This window comes from Pseudopodoces humilis, chromosome 4, assembly GCF_049639895.1.
Source record: "Pseudopodoces humilis isolate 2021_Gansu_Grassland_sample_001 chromosome 4, ASM4963989v1, whole genome shotgun sequence".
Lineage (NCBI taxonomy): Eukaryota > Metazoa > Chordata > Aves > Passeriformes > Paridae > Pseudopodoces > Pseudopodoces humilis.
Window position 1 is genome coordinate 17131973 of NC_142203.1, and position 23283 is coordinate 17155255.

At 39.9% G+C, this 23283-nt stretch overlaps 1 protein-coding gene across 2 annotated transcripts in view; it reads right to left on the reverse strand.

The window, feature by feature from the left end:
• The window catches only part of PCSK5 (proprotein convertase subtilisin/kexin type 5), a 228590-nt gene extending 206901 nt beyond the window's left edge, over positions 1-21689 (reverse strand). For both annotated transcript variants that reach the window (XM_088054567.1, XM_014259099.2), the window contains exon 1: positions 20997-21689. In XM_088054567.1, coding sequence (XP_087910693.1) covers positions 20997-21194 — 198 coding nt within the window. In that variant the 5' untranslated portion in view covers positions 21195-21689. The remainder of the gene's footprint in view (positions 1-20996) is intronic.
• Positions 21690-23283: the final 1594 nt, after the last annotated feature.

Here is a 23283-nt window from a genome sequence, read left to right on the forward strand (position 1 = left end):
GGACCACTAGGAAGAATTAAACCATTTAACTATAGCACAATAAAACTTGTCGTGTATGTTCTTGTTAAACATACTTGTTTATACTTGTTTTTTATACTTCTAACTCCCAAGTCCTAGAGGCACTCTCAGAGAAAAGCAATGCAAAGACAGAAACATCAGAGCTAACTACTCTACTACTGCTAGGGACTGCTGACAGTTTCACTCATATATCCTTGGGAAATCTTTGTAATTTCTCCTTTTTTTTTTTACATGGAGGGCATGATTTATTTAAAAAGAAATAGGAAAATACTGCCTGGCCAAAGGAAAAAGAACGGACAGTGGCTGTAGGGAAGACCTAATCTCTTCAGTAGTAGTACTTGTAAATAACCATTTTCAATAGACCTATACATGCATTTCAGTTGTACTATACTATATTTATTCAAGAACTAAATAATTCCCAGGAATTATTTCAGTTCCCAGGAACTAACAATCCTGCAATGTCACAGCGCTGTCCCTGAAAACTAAAGCACCCACATATTTAAATTAAATTTATATTTATCAAGTTTTTTTTGCTATTTAAAGTTGTGAAAATGTGTTGATTTTACAGGTAACATGAAACAAGAACCAAACTTTCTAAGCCTGCTCTTGAAAAATATTTCTTCCATATGTTGTTTTATAGTCTAGGGAAACAGTAAGATAATTTAGGACATAATTACTGAATGCATTAATCTACATGGGCATTGTGTCCCCATGAACTCTGTAAGGAAATACAAATGCTAAAGATTACTGTTAAACATATTTTAAATACATTTATATGGTCACCAAACTGACCCATCTGACTAAGCTCTTTCATTTCATTCTGAAATGAAACTGACTGAAACTCCAATATATAGCTGAACAAGAGTCATTCAAGCTACTGGGCAGAAACCTAAGAGATGCTTCTTAGCTTGTAAACAATTATTCTTTTTTAAGAGGCAAATCTTCTAAACATCTAGGTGGAAAGTGCTCTTCTCCCAGAGGGCTGAATAGAAAGCAATATGCTACTGATTTGGTGAATTGGAGGATATATTGTACGGGTCCCTGTTTCTCCCAGGCTTTAGTGAATTTGCTCCTAAATGGATTTAGAAAAGAAGACAGATCAGGTACAGATATGATTCTGAACTCAGTAAGACAACAGAAGAGCCAAAGAAGCACAAATTTGCTATCCCTGTGCAGAGCTGGAATATAAATCATCATAAATAGGCATAGGATCATATTTCACATGGAGGTGAAGGTATGACCCTTCCCATTTTTCAGAACTGCAAAAAAATTCCGAAGTTTTAAAGTCCTTGACAGAAGAAAATATCAAAAACAGAGATATGAAGAAACTTAATAAAGTTTACTATTATCATCTTATTTTAACAAAATCATTTCAACTCTATTTCAAACTTCTACATTTTTTCAGGTTGAAGCATTTTCATTTGTCTCTGAAATATCATTTCTGTATGCGTATAATGTGGCATCATTTTACACATTTTCATAGTGTCTAGTTAAAGAGAAAAGGGGGTGGAGTTTTTTGCATTGTTTATTCAATATCACCCACAACATCACTGGGGGGCATTGCTTTGGCAGGAAAAACCAGGGCCAGAAGCTGGGAATGCACAACTCTTGTCTTGGTCACAAAAGCAAACTGAACTGTCTGCTTAAACCCTGGTGGACTTGGTCCCTTCTGCTGCCCACCAATTTTTTTCCCTCCTCCCATTTTTTCCTCTGGAGTGCTACTATGGGAGTTGAGATCTTGAAGTGGACAGCTCCAAGCAGCAGTATTGGAGGTGGCAGTTCAAGCAAGTGCAGAGGACTGAGCTTAGCCAGCAGCTGCACAATTCCTTTTTTCAGATGAACTAGCTTCCAGGTTTTATTTTGTCCCTTCTTTCTACTATTTTTGGGGTGGGTGGGAGGGTGGGGGAGAACACTATGCTGTGGAGGCTCTCCTCACCATATTGCCTTTGTTTGGAGATCACATCTGGTGCTATCTTTGAGAAGCTTTTTTCCTTGTACTTCATGGTGAATGTTCTTTTGTGGTTAAGGCACTTTCTTTTTGTGTGCTTTTTACTATTGACATTGCTGTGGTTATTGTGATTTTAGTAAATTGTTATTTTCATCACATAATCTCTCCTTATTGTCCCTTCATTATCAGAAGGAGTGGGAGAAAGAGAGTGGCTTATTTGGAATTTAGCTCCCTGTTGGTTGTTAAAACCAGCATACACAGAATCACAGAATGACCTGAAAGACACCAAGCTGAGCGGTGCAGCTGACACAGCAGACAAATGGGATACCATTAAGAGGGACCAAGACAAGCTTGAAAAGTGAGCCCATAGGAATCTTACAAGGTTTAACAAGACCAGATGCAAATGTAAATCTGAAATCTCACAAGGTAAGCCCATAGTCCTTAATTTTGACCCCAGCTGGCTCATTGTTGTCTGCAGGTAAACCAGTTCAAAGATACTACAGAAAACAGCCATTCCCTTTCCTTCTTGAGTCACTCCAGATAAGCAAATGTTACACATCTTAAAACTAGGGTTCTGGTTCAGCATTTAGGGTCAAGAAAGCTCTACAGAGGCTGTTAGCTGTTCACTTATTTAAAAAAGCACTAATATCTGGAAAGGTCATGTTCATTCCAGACCTGGGACCTAAACCTGTATTGCAAGAAACAAAACTGTGTAGTGGCATTTTCTGGGAGACTGGGATGAGATTTTTTCACCATAAAATACTACAGTAGTGACCACACTTTCTCAGCCTCCAGCTCTCTTCTCCAAAACCCCACTGTTGGGTCAGCAATGACAGACCTCCAGCATACTGAGGCTGGAGCACCAGTCACCATAAGGACAGCTGCAGAGCTTCTCAGACATCTGAGCTGCAGCCTGAGATGACGGCTCTGCCTCTCCCAGACTTAACACAAAGTCAAAAGGTTTTTTTATTGTTTAACTAATAGAAATTCAACTGTCACTCTATTGGGAACGGCGAAAGAACGACACAGACTCTCTTGGGAGTCGAACAGGAGAATTTCTTTCAGTTTATTACCTCAGGTCTTTTTTATAGACCGATACGTGAAAAGTACAGAGAAGAAAATTCTTATTGGTTAGTAAACTAACACATCACCATCATTGGTCGGTGGGGTACACCACCCCTCGACCTTCTCTTGCAAGAAAACAAGGAACAGACAAACAGCACCTGCAAGGCTATTCTCTATCTCTGAGGATTGTTTTAATTCCTCCCCATGATTTCCCAGGCCACTTTCTCAGGCAAGACTGAGAAAGTTATGTGGCCTGCAATTTCCACAGGCACCTTGCTCCCTGTTTCACAGTTAGCATCCATATACAACTGCCCATATTGTGGAGATATCTCTGATATTTATTCTTAGAGATAAGAACCTTGTTCTCATGGTAGGAACATATCTGCCAGTTCATATCTGTTTCTCCTATATTTCCTTCTCAGGTTTGTTTCGAGTGGAAATGATGTCTGCGAAGTGTTGCTGCTCCTGAATAGTGACACTCTGAATTAGTTTGGCTTCAATATACCTGTTCTTTCTGAAGAATTTTTTGAGTCTCCTAGATGGAAAAAAGCCTATACTGTAACCAGGAGTTCTTGCCCAGTTTATTGAATGTTCAGTCTACAGGACAGGACAGCTCAGCTGGAAAACTTAAGATTCCCTTCTGAACCACCTGCACATGAAAAATAAAGAAAACTGCAAAACAGAGAGTGGGGTAAAAAAAACCACATGGCTGTTTCAGCAGAAACATTGCAATTCCATAGAAGTAAATCATGCTGCATCTCTTCAACATGGTGGGAACACAACACTTTTCTATTTAACCACTGGGATTCTTTATTGTTCACTTTAAATAGAGAGGAAAGCATACCACCTTACTGAATTAAAATGCAGCATTCTAGCCTTCTTCTGTAGTTTTCAGTTTTGTTTCAGTTATTTGAATGGAGAAATTTTGTCTGGGCACTTGCCTTGAGCTAGTTTGGCTTTTTAAATAAAACTGCCAAAAATTAGTAACAGCCATTAAAATAAAGCAGCTCAGCCTTATGTTCTTTAAGATATTGTCACTGGTGTTGCTTACATGCTGCTGTATTTTGTTTTAAAAATAAAGTAATACATTAATTCTTTCAACTGAAAAATAAACTCCAGCCTTTTAATTTTCATATGCTTTTGTTAGTAGGATTAAAACACATTGATATTCTGAGGCCAGTTCTAATTTTTAATATTCTAATTCAGTACCAAAGCTGAGATTTTTATACAGTTATGCTATTGTATTCGATATCTATCTGTGCCCAAAAATTGTTACTGCAAGATCTACAGGCAGGTATGCTCTGTGTGTGTCTGGGAATGCTGTCATGGGCATTTTTAAAATCCTCTCTCATGGGCAGCTTCCAGTTCTTTGCCGTGTGGTATTTGCTTCCTGAACTGTTTGGCCTTTGCTCAGGCAAAAGGTTTGTCTTCCCTTTTCGGATTCTCTTTTAATTTTGGGGGTTTCACGCATCTCAGAGAGGCTGAATTTGGTGGTTTTAAGCTGCCTTTGGTCAAGTTCTGTGGATGCCTCCTGGTGAAGTCAGTTCAAGTCTGTCGGCTTCTCTCACCAGAGAGAAAGACAGAGCTGTCTGGAGGGTGCCACCTTGGAAGGGAAGGTGTGACATTATCTTCCCCTTGTCCCCCAGCCATGTGGCCGCCTCTATCTGGCAGTGTCTTGTGAAAGGGCATTTCCAGCATTGGGGCCTCTCTTTGTTCCCTGGGGGTTGTGAGATTTAGCAGTTTGCTATCTAGCAGTTACTTACTTTTCTTTTTCCCTTGCCTGTTGGCATTCTGTTACTAAACTTTTGGTACCATTTTTTCACTTGTATCTACTCATATCTCATTCCTTACTGGTTCAAACCAAAAGGGGGGATGTTACTGATTTCAAAGTGCCTACATCTTTAAGTTGTCTCAAGCCAAGACAGTTGGTACATTTGATTTTGGATTACCTCTATAAAAGTAGTTTTTCTCACAGTTTTACTTTCTGAGGCTTTCTACTGCATTACAGAATATAACTTAGGCATAATTATAGTCTAAATTATAAAATATAATTTAATTAAAACTGAAATGTGGATTAAATGTGGAATTCCAAATTCATAGTTAGATTAATTCTAAGCTATTTTTTAAAATCAAAGTTCTACTTTTCTATATAGAGAAATGATTCACTGAAAATATATTATGAAATACATTTAGCAACATAAACCGAATTATGTTTCCTCTGAGACTCCTAACTGATCCATAACTTAAAAGTTGAGGTGAATTGGAAAAAGCTTCCTACATCACACTTTCTGCATAAAGGTTACTTTGTACAGTAGTATTTTAAAACAAATGTTGTCAAATTAAATTCTACTTTTTGAAATTGCATTACTTCAGCACTCTCTTGGTAACCATATTTAACACATGGAATTACTTTGAAAAATAAAGACAAAAAACCTATAGCAACCAAATAGCAATATAAAGTGTTTTACATCATTACAAAAACCTAATAAGTTTCTATCACAAGTTTTAGTACAAATCAGCAGGTAAGATTAATTTAGGTGTTAGAAAGAATAAATTCAAATTGCATCACAGCCTTAAGGCAAACATATGCTGGATCATACGAAGATTTATTAACTGAATCTACACTACTGTACAGGAGGAACAATCCTTCCAAATAGGACTGTGTCATGTTTTTTTAGATTATATGTTTGTGCAAATCCTGTTACAAAAATTATGAACTCTCTGCCTTATTGAATTCTGAAAAGTGGGAGAGGTTAACTGATTATTTTTAAAATAAATATATACCTTGATCATATTTAATTGAAAATGGTGCTACTTCTAAAAGTGCAGGTAAAAAAGGAATACTGAAGCCAAATTATAAAAAGAGAAATCCCGAATACACCCATCAGGTAAATAAAGCCAAGGAAAAGCTGCCTGAATAAAGACCATGTGAAAATTATGTTTGAGTCCTATATGGATGAGCAGTGAAGCCTTACATGCCACAGGTAACAGGAGACCACAGTAAATACATATTCCTTGCAAAAGTTATGACAGAATCAGGGCTTGAGCTTGACCCTTACCCTTCTCTGTTGCAGCTTCAGCTCTGAGAAGAACATGCATCAATCCTTTTCTGGGAGGAAAACACCTGAGCTGTGCTGTGTATTAGCAGCATCCTTTGAACACTTGCTATGTGGTACCACTTCCCTATAGTTGAGGGCACACAAATATGCCCTCAGTGATGTTAAGAATGAATAAAAAGTGAGAAGCTGAAGATATCTGGACACTGTGTTGATTGTTCAAGCATTACATTGAAAAAAATGCCACTATAGTACTTGAAAATTTTCTTTGAAGGCTGGTAAGGGTTTCATCCACCTCTTCTCTAGGACTGATAAATACGTTGTGACTATTAGAACAATGTTCAAAAACATACCTAAAAATTAATGAACACGGGTCCTTAATTATTGGACAGGCAGTGGTAGAGGGGTTTATATGAAGTGTAGACTCCAACAGATTTATTAGCCTAAAATATTTGGGGAGAGATAGTGAAGAAAGCCATTTCCACATTTGTCATGTGAAATGTTAAAATTCAAGTACAGTAATTACAGTCATTAATAACTGCAACTGTGAGCTTTGCCTTGTGAGCACTGCAGCAACTGGAAAGCTCATGTTCCTGTCAAAGTAATGTGATGTTACGCAGCAAACCTGACCATGGGCTTGCAGTTCCAGGGCAACATTACATTTTTCATGAAAATGCTCAGAAGAAAATCAGTTACTTCCTTCATTTTCATTCATCTTTTCTATAATTTATTTTCAATACAAAAACCAGCATAACATAAACTGGTAATTTATGCCACTTTTTATGAAGCCCAGTGAGTGAGTCACCACCTTGTTTCTGCAAGTAAAAATGAGCACAACAAAGCGTATTTATATTATGCTGAATAAACAAAAGTAACCTATGAAGTATTTAAAGTGACTTCAATGCAGTCATCATGCATTTGCAAGCTCAAGCCATAACATATTTTTTATCTGCAAAGAAGCTGTTAGGCAATATGGCAATGTTTGTTTCAGTACCACAGTTATCCTTTTCATGAAGCCATCAAAAAGGACACAAACACCCTAAACCTTTAATTTTGAGAAGTCAACTAAATTGCCACTGCTTTCTCAAATCTTTTTTTTTTCCCCCTTTACTAACTCAATAATCTGTAATTTAAAATGTCAAAACTATATACTGTGTCAATGGAATATAGAGCTTTGGCTCTATATTATTGACTTCTAATCCTAGTTCATGTTATATCACAAAACAAATGCAAAGTGAGGATGCACACTCATGCATTGTCATGAATGTTGAAGGAGCAAACAGAACTGCCATATACCGTACATTATTAGCTACTCCAGGCTCTAAAGACTATTGTTTCTTTGTAATGTTTCTTCACCTGTGCTGTCATATATGTAATTATAATAACGTATAAAAAGGAGGCTTGACAAAATTCTGACCAGGCTACTTCATTCATGCAAACAGTACAAAGGTTAGTTAAGAGGTTTTATTTTTTAACGAACTACTGCAAGGAAAGTGTCACAACAAATTGCACATATTCATTTCACTTTAAATCTTGGTTCTGAAATATTTAATAAGCATCATGTCTGTCCTGAAACTTGTAAACATCTACCCAGTCCCATGGGATCAAGCACCTTCTCACTTACAAAACTGCAAGTCAGAAATAACTGTTGAAACTACCGAATTTCAGAGGCATAAATCAAGAGCAGTCAAATCTAATGGGGTTACTTGTATGAGTAAAAGATTTAAGAACCAGGCAGTTCTTCTACAACAGTAGAAATATTGTTATATCTGCATCCAGTTATTTAAACATCTACATAAAACTCCTAAGCACATTAATAGCAAGGGAATTTATACCATTCAAAATGACTAATGTGGTGACTTACACTAGTCATACTGTTTACAGGGAACATTTATATTGCCAGCAATAAACCTTTTCATGCTGTACTTTGTCTTACAAATCTGAATTCAGCTCTTACTGGTCATAGGAAGTACAATGTTTTCATTTAACTGACTTTCTCATGAGACTTGATTTAAGCAATTTCCTCTTCTATTACCGATATAATTTACCAAAGAGTTATAAAGAAGTGACTCATGGGAATACCTAAGACTGAGTTAAGTTCATCTATGTGAGGTGTGTAGGCACTAAATGCAACCCTCTTATACATATATAACCCTCTTAGTTAACCTAGATCATACTTCCTCAACTTTGTACTCTAGTGAATTCTGCTATCTTCCACTCTGTACAATATGCTTTACCAAATACAGAGAAGCATGCAACTGGTCCAGAACCCCAGGTTACTGACATAGTCATCTATTTTACTTGGTTAATGCTAGAGCTGTACAAAAGTTCATACTTTTTTTGTGTAAAAGCCAGGTTCGTCAGTATTCTTTATTTATGTCTCAATATGTAACCCCATTGACTTTGATAAGACAACTAGAGCAACACCTGTTCATGTAACAGTTTAACAGTATGAAAGCAAAAAAATTCTCTTTGACAGCATCTAAAGATACACTAAAAGAAAAAGCAAGCAAGTGAGCAAATGAGACCAAAAAAGTATTTGCATCATGTAGCATTCAATCACAGTGAGAAATAAAACAGCTACATAATCATAACTAACATTTAGTGAGGAGTTGAGAAGTATTACAGCGCACCAAGGGACTCTATTCTAGCATAGAATGTCTAGCACAGTCTTGCAATATTCTACATAAAGTTGCTATTGGCAATCACAACAATAATAAACACACAAAAAAAGTGACACAAAAAAGGGATATTAATTCAGATATACACAGGTCTCTCTTGCTGTAACATTTTTCAACATGCTAGAAGATTCAATTAAGCTTTCAATGGATTCACCGGAATCTTTTGTTGGCTTTAATGGTAACAATAAGAATACAATAAGAATTTAAGGAAGAAGCACTTAATCCTTTTTTAACCTAGACCCCAGCAAGGCCTACATTTTAGATTAAGTGTAGTTAATCTCATTAAGTTAAGAACTAACTTAAACTTCTAAATTACTTCAGACTACAGAGAAAAGCCAAAGAGATCTAATACTCAATTCATTACAAAACATCTAAATTTACTAAAACTAATGATAAACAAGTTACAGCTCCCAGACATTATTCATTTCACATATATAAAGAATACTCCTTGGTGATCTTTCATTTGGAGAGCAGAATCTTACAACCTCGGGGTTGAGAGAATGCCTGAAAGTGGTTTTTATTGGAGAAAGAATAAAAGTTTCTACTGCACATTTGTTTAATACATTGATATTAAACATACCAAAACACAGAAAAAGGGAAAAGATATTTAGAATGACAGCAGTGCATTGGATAAAACTATGTATTTTTCTTTATAAATGGATTTTCATTTCTATTTTGTAATATTGTTTCAGAGTCCTACAAGATAAGAAACATCAGAAAAACTATACAAATTTCAACCACCACTAGAACTGCTAACCATGCGGTTATGTCTGTCAGATTAATATTTCTATTTGCGAGGCAAGAAATGGAAATTGTTCAAATTTCACACAATTAGAAAGGCATTTATATACAAGAAAGTTTCCAAAAGAGCAGTCTGTTGCAGTGGTAGAACCATTTATTGATACCAACACAGTCCTGGGCACTTTTGGGTCACAGAATTGTGAACTCTGATAGAAAACAAACCTCTACACCTCTGTTAATGCCAGCTACCGGGTTTCCCAGATGATGGCTTTGTGATTTGTCAGTTGGCCACCCTCATCACGCACTGACCTAAAATTCATTGTGGGTAGGGGTGTGTTGTTCACTGACAATGGAAATTTAAACTACTCCAAGCTGAAGCAAACATTCAGCCTGATCAGACAGGCAGCAAAGAGTAACAACAGTGATGTGGTGATGGGTACATGTCAGAAGTGTCAAAGCAATTCCAGATATTGTCATACATGTATCCTCTGGGAGTTAATTTTTATTTCAATTAGGTATGAATAAAATCCTATTAATGTTGTGCTTTCAATTAATGGAAAGCAAGTTATTTTGTTTACAAAGAAGCAAGGAAGAAAATTGTACAGAATATCACAATTAATACCGGCATGCTAGCTAGGGCTGGAGCTCATGTTGTGTGGTGGTGACAGGATACATCTAGTCTGTCAACCTTACTGATGTAAGTGGGGTACATGCAAAAACATTTCCAATGTCCTTACTAAGAGGCTTATATAAACTGCTACTGAATACTTCATAGAGTATAATACTTTAAAAATGAAAGAAGCTAATGTGAGTTATAAGATCACTCTGTAGGTATCTGCATTAGTTTCACTCTACATCCCACTGGTAAAACTACCAGTTGTGCAAGATAGGGCTTGGTTGCTCATGAGAGAACTGCTTACTATGCAGCCCAATCCTGCGGGGAAAGGGTCTACTAATTTCCAACAGGGGTAGGGGAATTTCCCCAGCTTAAAGCTGTTAATTTATGCTTGGCTCATTGGAGCGCAGCATGCTCACAAAAGCATCAGGTTTTTTCAAAGTTTAGTGTTTGATTGATTCGTTTGCTTCAGTTCAGCTAAGATCAGTTACTTGAGACACAATAGTTGACATTCTGCAGTTCAAAATGTTGAAGGAATATGAGTGGAATAACTGAATAAGAACTCTCAGTACATTAAAGCAATTGAAAATCTCATTCTAAAAACAGTTTTCACTTTTCAGAACAGCTGCATGACAAATGTGATGTGAACTTTTAAAGGGAGATGTGATGAAGCTACAAGTCATTACTAGAAAAAATAATAGAAACGAAGAAAAAAGATAATTAATGGACACTTGGGTATAAAGCCACTGCTTTGGAAATAGTTAAACTGGGAAAAAATCTGTCTTACAAATTTATTACTGTAAGAGGCTAAGCATATAGATAGAGATGGGTAAATAGATACACTGTTTGAACTTCCAAAAGGCTTTTGACAATGTCCTTCACCAACAGGTTTTATAAATTTAAGAACCCATTGCAAAAGGTCTTTGCAGAAGTAAGCAATGAAAACAAAAAAAAAAAAATAAAACAAACTGAAAGCAAAGGTTAGGAGTAATCAGTTACTTTTTTATTAAGTAACAATTAGTTTCTTGCAATTAGTGGAGGCTCCAGATGGAGTTCTGTTGGATTCCATTGCAGAACCTCTTCTGGAACCTACAATATTTCATTATAAAAAATATGCATGGGGAAAAAGAGTGAGCCATGAGGTGTAGACGTCAGCCATGACTGATATAAAAACTGCAACAGCTGACTGTGCATGAACTGCAGAAGGACCCTGCAAAACTGTGTGACAACAATATCAAGTGAAATCCAATACAGACAAAAGTACATTAATTTGCATACAAACCGAACATTGTTACCGCTGAAGATGAATAGATCAGGTCGAGGTGTGGTGAAAGAAAGAGCTGAGTTTATTTTTCTTCCCAGGATTTATAGGCTTGTGACCACGGCCAGGGATTGGATGGTCAGGATAACACTTTCTCACTGCACTGGCCATGAGAGATGCCCATCACAAGACGTGTAACAGAAAGAATGTACACATATCTATGTTTACAGTTACTGTCCTGGGAAAGTCCTTAGAAAACTATGTTAGCAAGCTCAGACGCTGAGTTTTCAGGGCGACAGAACATCACACCAAAATGAACAGTCTGGAGTTGCCCAGTACTGTACCATTAAAACATGACAATCTCAAGGTTATGGCAGACTAATCCATGGGAACTCAGCTTGAGAGAAGTCCCTACAGTAAATGACATATTAGACATTAGTTATAATACAAAGAATAAAGCAGAGCATGTGGAATTACGAGAATAATGCAAGGTTTTGTGACACTAAAACCGTTGTAGCTCTAGTCCCCTCTATTCAAAGAGGATATATAGATCTGAAAAAGTTTCCAAGCAGGAAAAGAAGAGAGGACAAAGATATGGTACAATGGAAATTGTATGAGGAATAGCAAAGAAATCTAAGACCCTTCAGTCTAGATACAACATAATTTACAGCAAAATATCCAAAGTCTAAAAAATCATATATGGCATAAGAGTGGGCAAAAAACATATTTCACCATCTCTTTCAGCAGCCATCTAAGAATGTTAATAAGTAACAAGCAAAAGAGAAGTGCATTTTCACACAGTGTAGTAGCAAACTTTAGAAATCCTTGCCACAGAATATTGTGGATGCTAAAAGTTTTATTTCAAAGACTGAACAAGAATCTGGAGAAAGCAAACACTGAGAATTTCTAAGTATGCAGAAACCATATCCAGCTCAGGTAGGATCCTTAGCTGAAAACAGCTGAAAGGAGTGTTAGGGAGAAGCATTGGATTCTTGTTTTGTTCTTCCTCACCCAGGACAGTAACTTAAAACCACTGCCTGTTCCTAGATAGTGGCATCTAGACAGATCTTCTATCGGACACAGAACAGCCTTCCATCCTTTTGGGTCTGCTGGAATAAGGGCTGTTCAGGTGAGCAAAAATGTTATAGGATCTACTTGTCTATGCCCTAGATGTCATACTATTCACTTTAAAGGTATAACACAGCATGTGCTTTCTTTCCATGTCTGTTTCTAAGACATCAGATTACTGTGTAAATATGTTTCACAAAGAAAGGCTCCAGGAAAGAAAAGGAAACATTTTCTAGGTTTATCCAGAGGGGAAACTACTGACAGACAGCACAAAGAATGGAAATTTTCAGTTCCCTTGAAGTTGCAAAATATAGCTTAAAGGCTAACTAGAAAATTAGATAAAAGAATGTAAAAGTAGGCATATAGGATAAATGGATAAAATGATAATGAGGAACCTAGTAGGTTTTGTGGCAAAGTTATGGAAAAAGAAACAATGACACAAGCCCTCAGAGGAGTTCTAGGCAAGGTTTACAATATTGGGGGCACTCAGTGAATATGACCACTAGAGGCCCCTTTAGATAACACTCACTGACCATTAAAGGACTTCTACTAAGGGTGGAGGCCTACAAGTTGATTCCAGGAGGAGTGAAGTTTATGTATTAACTAGGAAGTACTTTTTAATGAATATGTATGATCATGATGGAATAAACACATTGTTGTGCAGATTAATGACACACATTGGATTAGAGGAAAAATCCTCTAAAGGTGTCCAGCACTGCAATAAAGAATTACTGCATTCTAATACTTCAAATTGTGTTAGAAAGTTTACTTTCAAGCTGATTTCAGTATCACTACCTGCTACCACTGATTAAACTATATATTTCTAAAAGGAGAACATTATCCAATCATAGGCTTGACTTTCAGACACACAGCACTATTCTGTAACACTTTACTACCTTCTAAGCACTTTTACACAAAACTCATAGGTTTTGTTCTAGTCTGAATAAAATACATAGCACAGGTTTTAACTGTTGCTTGCAGCATCTCTTAACTCCAATCTGGCCCCAAACACAAACCTAAGTGATGCCCGTTCCCTGCTGGCACAGAAACATCCTAAAAAGCAAAAAAACAAAGAGGAAAAAAAAAATGCAACTTGAGCAAAGATGAGCCACTGCTCATAGCTATCCCTTATTAAAAAGTATGCTATCCCCGTTGGGATCAGGTTCCTTCTATTTGGAAGAGTCTGTGCATACAATTTTTTCTTTCCTGATTTGTTTAGAAGTGTATATTCCATCTTGCCTGATTAACATGATTTTTACAATCTCACCTCCATTGTGCAACATCTTGCAATCCACAAGAATGTCCATAACAGGCTGTTCTGGCAGGATTTCATTCTGTAGTTCTCATACTCTGCTGGACTTGCCAATGTTTCATTCCAAATAGTTTTTCATTCTGCAAATTTCAATCGAATTTGGCTCAGTATGTTGCCAAATAAACACTTACTGTCTTAAGGTATGTATCTTTGGCAAGCAGGATTCCATTTGATCATATTGTTTCCTGTGTTTGGCAGGTGACAAAGAGTACCACACGATATGGTTGATGTGTATATCCCCACTTGCTGATTTTACAATTGATGATTTGGAGGAGAAGAGAAAGGTGTACTGATCAATCACAGAACCGCAGAATACACCAGTAAAACACACAAATATGACACTGGAAATGTCTTGCCTGACAATGAGCATTGTTTATGGCACTGTACAAACAAGTGGGGAGGTTGTATACAAGCAAGATATCATTTCTGGTCAAGACAAACAGATGTCAATCAAAACACAGCAACTATGATGACTGTAGTAGTACGAAGTCTATCTTCTAATAGGAAACCAGAAGCTACAGAGGCAAAATAAAGGCTGGCCCAAAAAATGTCATGGAGAGAGACGAGCCATTAAAGTACAAGATATATAATGGATACATATCACAGATATATAACACTGGCCATGACTAAATTTAGTCTGTAAATTGGAAAAAAAAAACAAAAAACATCACTTTTAGAACTGGTTAATTTCAGACTAGTTTAAAACTGGAGTCAAAAATCCACTTACAAACACCTTAAGGTACACATCATTCATGACTGTCCAATCCAATATTTTTCAGATTTTTATTATATTATTTATGTTTATTTTGAGCAGATACTTTGTAAATTAAAAACTTTATCTATCTTCAAGTACTACTTGAGTAATAGTATCAAATTCCTGAAGCAGGACATGGAATTAAACTATGGAACAGTAGGTCAAAACTTTATAAGCAAGATTGATTTATCTAATTATTACAGCAAGGCAGCAAACAATTACCTGCCAGAGCTCCTCTTGAAATTGTTTTGGTCAATATTCAACTAATGACCTGAATACTGGCATAGAAAAGACACCTACTAAACACAAGATACATAGAGACTCAGACATTATATGCTAGGATATTGAGGGGCAGGAACAGAATTCAAAGCAAACTGGCACTGTAACATATGGTCGAGAAAGGCAGCACAACATTCAGCAAAGGCATAACCAAAGTACTACACCTAGTAAATAGCAACCTACTGAATAAATTCAGACTGGATAACAACGGGCTAGGAATTTGGCAGAATCAATCTGTGAACCAGAGCAGATCACAGGCGGAACTCTGTCAAGATTGTCATATAGCTACAGGATGGTTACATAAATAGGAGTGCTTTCCTGAGGACACCTGAAGGAATCCTTATGTTGTACTCAGCTTAATGCTCTGGCAGCTCCTTGCTCAAGATGAGGATCTCTTAGAAAGACCAGAGTCAAACAGCAAGACTGGTCAGTGAAAGGCTCACTTACGTAAAACAAAGGAAAGCACTGAACATGGATGGAAAACATAGAAGTCTGGAAGAGGGAAATGCTACAACTTTTCTGATGTTGCTACTCTTTACATTCATAGAGAAACAAGAAACACAAGTTTTGAACTGCAGAAAGACTACTACAGTTTCTACTTCACCAGGGCAAAGAGTGTAAGAAAACACAAAAACCACTAGCTCCATTGGCACTGTGGAACTTCCTCACTGAAGACCTTCAAAAACTTGTTATATATCTGCCAGGAAACATGTGGGCATAGCTGGTTTTCCTTAAAGGCACTGCAATGCACAAATTGATCAGTAGCGATTTCCCTCTTGCCTTTCACTTCTACAGCTTTAGCCACTGTCAGTCAGAGGTTGTCATACCAGACATGACTGCTGTCATACCAGAGGCAAGGTGTACTATGGATTTACCTCAATGTGTTTTAAAGATTTCTTCCATTTAACCTAGTCTGGTCCACTTCTGCACTTTGCTTGAGAGAAGCAGTTTGCACAAACATTGCTATTTGTAAACTAGGCTTGCAACTAATTGCCATTCTTAAAAATATAATTTAGTTTGTGGTTGCCTAAGGGCTTTGAATAAAAAAATCACCATGCAATTTGTAGTTTGATCAGTATACTGTTAAACAAGATTATCATCTTCCCTCATTTTGTAACAACATACAAATGGCTACTAGATTGCCTGTATGACCAGGAGCCATTCCTTCTCTTCATCCAGCTCCTAATGAGAAGGCCATATTTACTAGTACTAAGATACGTTCTCTCTCCCTCCTCCCTCCCATTTTTAACTGCAGAGATGAGAAAATTACCACTAAATATTAAGAAATAGCTATGGTATACCCTCTGTAGTCTCCAATATGTTCAGGCGTACTGGTTTTTTGGCATTATGAGCACTTGCAAAAATTTTGTTTCAGGACTTATATTTTCCCCTAAATGCACTTTTTTCCTCCTGTAAAAGAAAATTCATTTTTCCTTGGTGGATTTGTGTTACCCCACTTTATATATCTGCATATGCATACAACTTAGAGTACACCTGGCTTTAAGTCTTTAATACCACTGTCCTGATACTTGTACCTTTAGTACTCAGGACTTCATTAAACTTATTACAGGTATTAAATTTTAATAAGGTATACTCTGTTTCAATGCTGTGGGCATAAAGGCTCTTAAGAGGTATGTTTCTTCTATTTTCCATCTATATTATGAGGTACTTTAACTTCTTTGCACAAAGGCCTACCATCTTGCTTTTTTGAGACATTCTTGTAAAGTGGTGGAGACTTTTGGCAGCAAAATCCTTCCTTTGCTGAAGACAACAACCTTAGTTTAGGCTTTTTATCTCAGAACAAGTTCCTTTCTTCCTTAACTGCTTCCTTGTCTTGCAATTTGAACTACTTACTTTGCAAAATTTTTTTCTGCCTTCCATCAGGAATAGATTTGGAAAATGAAAAACAGCCATTCCTCCCATTCTTTCTATCAATTGACCTTGTTACACAACATCTTCTCTGTGACATCAGTGGAATGTCAGGTTTGAAATAAATTGTTGAAATGAACAAGTTTGAAATATTATTTACTAAATCTTTGTGTGATCTGCTGGCTTTAAACCAATACTCCTGATTAAAACAAACAAACAAACCCACCACAAAACACCTATTGGCAAGTGATATCAGCTTTTACATTATTTAGAAAACCAAATGTATTTATCTTACTGTGATTCCTGAGGCACAGCTCAAGCTCAGCACACTTAGGTGCCTTTTGGCTAAGTATCTACTCCTTGCAGGAAGAAAATTGTAGAGATAGGGTGGTCTGTCACTTGCAAAGGGCAATGAATAGGCTACTTAATTTTGAAAGAGATCAGAAAAGTAAAATTCCTGGAAGAATACTATTAGAAGAAGAAAGATGTGATGCAGTAAAGTGCTAACCCATCCTCAGCTCTTAAGGATTAAAAAAAAAAAAAAAAAAAAAGGAAGAGCAGGATCTGAAGTTTACTATTGTAGCATTTCTCTCCCTTGTTGCAACCACAGGTATCTTTTATCTCTTCCATCACCTTCATGGTATCACAAAGGTTTGTTTCTCCTGTACTCCTGAACTTTAAGGAAAATCCACTACCTGAACAAGAAACTCCTGGCATCTGATGACAGAAAATAGTCACAATATGTACCAACTGTACAAAATGCTACACAGAAGATATGCTTAACCCTTGACAGCTGCCAACAGTGAAAGAAATGCTCCTGAATGTCAGTGACAGATACTTTGCTCTAAGGTAAGGTCTGCTTTGTCAGGCCACTGCAAAATAAAAAACGAGCCAGCAAAGAAATGCTGGGGGATGCCCTATACCCCAAATTGCTCCATCCAGCATGGAATTTAGAACAACTCCCTGGCTGCTTTATGATACGCTATCTTATCACAGTCCCAGAGGGCTTGCAAGTCCAGACCACTGTCTTAGAAGAACCGTTCGAAAAAGAACAATGCAACCCTTCTTCTTGCTAGAGAAACTGTTAATTGCACTTCAAGGGTAAGTCAGAAAAGCCTACACTGGAAAAGGGGGAGAGAAGTCAACTCTATGCATTTAAGTCCTGATATTACATGTTTGTGTAATCTTAAAGTCCAATGAAACACGGAAGACATGCCTCTCATTGGTAATACAGGAAATACAAGATAAACAAGAAGTATGTCAGAGCAAATTGTAGGAAACAGGAAACAGAACACATAGCCTGGAAAAACATAGAATTAAAGAGGATTCGCTCACTGGTGTTCTGTGTTCCCTAAAAATTAATGTGAAATTCCTCTTTTCAATGAACACAGAAGCTAAAGCTTTGGGTTTTCATTGTAAGACATGAAGACCACAGAAGTCTGAGAGCAACAAAAGTTTACCAGAAGCTGTGAAAGAAAGAGTTCTCAACTACTCACCAGCAGGTCATCTCAGGGCCTCTTTTAATAGCCCCTTCTGCCATCTATTTCTGATTGACTTGTCCAGTCATCTAGCAAGCCTTTGCAGGTTTGCCATGACAATGAAAATTACTTAAGAGGTATTTCAAGACTCAACTGGATATTCTCCAAATCACACAAGCATCAAAAACCAGTCAGTTAAATTCCTCCCATTACAAGGAATGCAGTAAATAACAAAAACTGGGAGAAGGGATGTTGGTCATTATCTACAATTCAGAGCCTTTATGGGTCTACCATCTTGTCTCCACTGATCAATTTAATGTACCTTTCAATGCCATTTTTCCACAAACACAAAATTAACAGAAAGGTCAGTGGAAATAAAACCTTCAGAACCCCTCTTTGCCACTGTTCCCTTCAGCTCTAATCATGCAATTTACTATTGTTAGAATGCTCCCGGTTTGCAAACACCTGACTTTCATTTTTATACAGTTCCCCTACTACTTATTTTGAATATTTTGAATAGGTTATTTTTCTGGATAATTTATATGTTAGTTCTTTTGATCATCTGAATTGCATTTAGCTCTTTGCACTTTCTTTTTAAAGGTGAACTCATAAATTTAATGTAACCAAAAATATTATGCCTACTTCGTAACTCTGCAAGAAAATTCTGCTTATTGGTGTCTCCTGTTTTCAGAGCATATTCAAATAAGAGAATATCTTTCAACAGCTCACACAAAATAAATTTTTAAATTGCTTGCAATAGTCTGTCAATAATAACCAGCAGATTATTGCCCCATTCTTATCTTCTTTTTGCACTTCCTGTTTTGTGCCAAATATTTTCCTGCTTTTCCAGATCTATGAAAAAAGCTTGCAATGGACAAGTCCACCTCATCTGTCCAAACTGTTCTGATTCCCTTTCTCCAAAAGTTAATACTTTACTCCACTTACCTATCTTTACAGAGACACACAGTCTACTTTTTTATACCCATGACCTAGTAAAGTATTTTCCAGTTTTTAATTACTTATAGTCTCTATTTTCTCTTATTCTCATTTGTATACCTAATCTGAAATTTATCCATTATTAGTATCTCATAGTTGTATATAGACACTTTCATTGACACATAAGAAACAAGAGAGGCTTACTACATTCTTTCCTTAATTCGAGATGGGGTTTACATAAGCAAAGCACAAAAAGGCAGGCTCTGAGCTGACCAGGCAGCCTGACAAAAGAAAAAATGGGGAAAGGTGCATCCTGCAACTGACTTGCTTATTTTGGCACTTTAAGGGCCCAGATAGAAAAACAAACATCTTGAGCAAAAAACGTGAAAGACTAAAAAGAAAGCCAGTGCAAAAAATTTTGGTTCCTAAATGGTAGTTCTGAAGTAGTACTTCAATTTTGACTTCAACCTTTCTCCCAAATTTTAGTGCCTCCAGCTGGAAGTAGTACTGCCTGTCTGCTTAAGCACTCCCTGAAAGAAGTTGGTACTCAGTTTTTCTAAGTAACTGCATCTTTACACATCACGTTTTGTGCTACCCCAGTGACATTTTCCAGCTTTTCTCATGTAAATTATTTATCTTAATTGACCACACAGCTGTCTTATTCAGGCTGGCAGTGAGTGGGAACATTGAGTTGTACTTTAAACTTTTGACTCAATGATGCAGTAAGTGGCAACTCATTTTAAAGCAATAATAATCGGGTCTTACTTTGATTTGGTTGACATGAAAAGCCTGGAGTGTAAACCAGCTGCGTTTTTGTAAACCTCATGTATAAAAGGAAGCCTTCTTTACCTGTAAATACTCATTTCTAACCTTTCAATTCATGTAGAATAAACTACTGTTTAGTAAGAATGTAGTCGGATGTTTGCGCCCAAGCATGCAACAGGACTGTTTATTTTTTGGGCACTCACCTTGTAAACCCCACATATGCAACTCGTATTTTGAGAACAACTGCGAAGAAAGCCTAGAACACCGACTATAAACTCCTTAAGAAAAAGTGATGCTAGGACATTTTAAAGAGAACATTAAAGAGAACTCTCCCTAACTAAAAGGGGGGCATTTTTCAGTGTGATGGCATCCAGCGAGAGCCAGGTGTTTACTCACTTGCAATTTCTGAACCTGACTGGATCCAAAAACTTTCTGACGTGGTGATATCTGGATCTAGCCAAGTCCAGGTGTGGCCCCGGCCCCACCAGTGCGCTCTCCTTCCCCACGGAACGCCGCAGGCAGCGGCACGCCTGGCAGCCGCTCCGGGACACCCTGCCACCTCCTCCTCCCGCACGCCCCGCCAACACGGGGGTCGGGACGCCCTCCCCGGCGGGCCGGCGGCCGCGGCTGCCACGTCCTGCCTGCCGGGGAGACCGGCGCTCGCTGCCGGACGAGCTCGTCTTGTACCAGCGCTTTTCAACTCGGGAAGGCGACAGAGGAGGCTGCCCGCCGCGGAGCGCGAAGTTCAGCCGCCGCCAAGGCAGCGAGGCGGCGCGCAGAGCCGCGGCGGGACGCCCCCCGGCGATGCTCTCCCCCTCCCGAGCCGCGGACGGCTCCCTGGCCTGCGCCCCTTTTCACACCTGGCTTCGAAGGGGAAGGCCACGGCCCCAAGCTCTCCGGCATACCTGTCCCCGAGCATCACCTCCCGCGGCCCTCGGTGGGAGGCCGGGGCGGCTCCGCTGACCGCCCCGCGGCGGCGGCGGGGCCTGCGGCGGGGCCGCGGTCGGGCAGCAGCCGCGGGGCCGCCCGTCCCTTGCCCTCGTCGTTGTCCCTGCCCCGGCGGCGCAGGGCGGCGGCAGCGGACCCTGTCCGCCCGCCGGCCGGCCGCAGCGCCGGTGCCCGCTAGGAAGTAGTTGTGAGTAGCGTTACCTGTCCTATATTGACGTATCCGTATTTGCTCGCTATCCTGTTGGCCTCCGGGAGCCCCCCGGTTATCCGCACAGCCCAGTGGTTGGTGTAGAGGCGCGTCCTGCAGGCGGGCAGCAGGAACCCCAGCACCAGGGTGAGCCGGCAGAGAAGGTCCCCGCCGCCTCCGCCTCCCCAGCAACAGCGGCGTTTCCAGCCCATCTTCTCCTCCGCACGCAACCCCCACAAAACTTCTCCTTCCTTCTTCCGAGGCCCTTGTCCTCTCCTCCGGGCCGCTCCGGCGATACGTCCTCCGAAGTTAGCCCGAGGAAGAAACTAGGAAGAGCTTGGAGTAGTGCATTGAACCGCCCGGGGGTTAAATGATGAGGGTATGGGAATAGTGGTTCTGATCAGTGATTGCTGCTGTGCCCTCTTTCCGCCGCTCTCCGGGGATTGAGTAACTTGCTTGTGAGAGCTTCTCTCACTGTTCCTGAGCGCCAGCTTCTCACTCTATCCCTAGCTACATGGGAAGTCGTCTCTCCGCGGGGAGGAGGGGTCCTTCTCCCTCTCTCTACGTTTCCCTCCTCTCTGACTTCCTTCCCCCTGCCAGTGGTCTTCTGCCTCCTCTCCCGCGTCTGGCTTTTCTTCGCCTCCACTCGCTCCCTCTCTCCGGAATCCGGGAGCAGTGCGGCTGTGGCGGCAGGCGATGTGTGAGTGTTGGCAGCTCAGAGCCTCAGTGCGCTCCGACTCGGCCACCTCCCTCTCCCCTCCCTCCTCCTTCTCCTCCGCCTCCTCTCCCCGCCCTCGCTCCCGCAGCGCCGAAGGCCAGGGGAAATGGCAGCCGCGTCGGCGCCGGGTTGCCTCGTTCTCTGCGCTCCTCGGCCCCGGGCTACTGCCGGTCTCGGAAGCCAGCGCCCCGGAGCGCTGTGCCTGACCCCCCACCGGACCCGGAGGCCGCCGCCCCGCCGGCGGGGCCGCAGCAGACGCGGCGAGGTGCGAGGCCTGCGGCAAGGCCTCGTGTTCGGCACCAGCGGCGGCCTCACGGCCCTGCACCCGCGGGGCGCCCAGGGCGAGGACGGGCCGTGGGAGAGACCCAGCTGCTCCTGTAGACCGGGTCTGTCCTGGCCTGCCCGTCCCGGAGGAGACTGCTAGGCTACCAGGCAGGACAGGAACAGGCCCACAACTGCTTCTTCGGCAGGCACCGTGTGCCCGTTTGCTGGCCGCGCTTCACATACATTGTACGTCGTCATTTAGTGCGGCCCGGCTGTCCGTGGTCGCTAGCATCAAAAAGGAAAGTAGGTGGCTGCCGCTTTGGCAGAGGAGCGGTGGTCCAGGCCCGGACAGAGGACAGAGCTCCCGCTGCTCCCTTTTCCATGTCTTCATGCAGCGTTGCCACAGCTCTGCAACATGCTTCCATAGGCAGAGCACCCTGGGCCTAGAGAAGATCTAGCTGGACGATGTCGGCTGTCTCCGGCACTGCCAGGTGCCTGGCTGGGGTTGGAGAAAATTCATGTCTGCTCCAACCCAAACTTGTTAACGGTCTAAGCACTTGAGCCACATGATAGCTTTGGACTGCCTGTAGATCTACTTAGTTTTGGTTGAAGGTTAAGATAATCAGTCCGACCAACCTACGATGAGGATCTGTTGCAGGTTTTGAAGGAATTTGGACATGAGAAGTACCATTGCAATGCATTCATGTAAATCCATGAATTTTTTTCTCTGAGAAAAAAGCATCAGCAAAGGTGACTGATTTTGTAGGCAAAAGTCAGGCAGCTGTCACTCTTTTTTCTCTGAAGTATGAGAAATTGAATACTTAACAGAAGGTCATAGAGTAACATGGAGTTCCTTTTTTCTCCACCTAAACCTATGTCCCTACCTTTAAAGCAGCTGTTTTCCTTGAAAAGTAGAAATAGTAAAGCACAGAAAGCCAAAGCCATGTTTTCTACTACAGGTGATTCTCTGCTTTAGGTTCATTATTTTTTCCCTTACACATGGTTATTATGATGTTGATCAACATCTTCCCACATCTTTTGATTGTTTTTCAAGAGCAGAAAGGAGGAAAATACATTCTTCCCTGTTTGATTGATGTCTCTGAGGATATATTTGCCAGCGATTAGTTAGATCTGGATCAGATCTGTTAGTATTTCTTTCTGTAGTTTGTGTGATCATTTCCTCAGTATATTCCAATGTACTGTTTAGCTCTGTTTGTAAATTTAAGACCTCATCGCTTGCCTTCGCTAGGATTTCATAGATGGTGGCTTGCTGTTGAGCAAATTGTTCCAGTGGAACTGCAGTCAACACTCTCATTGGA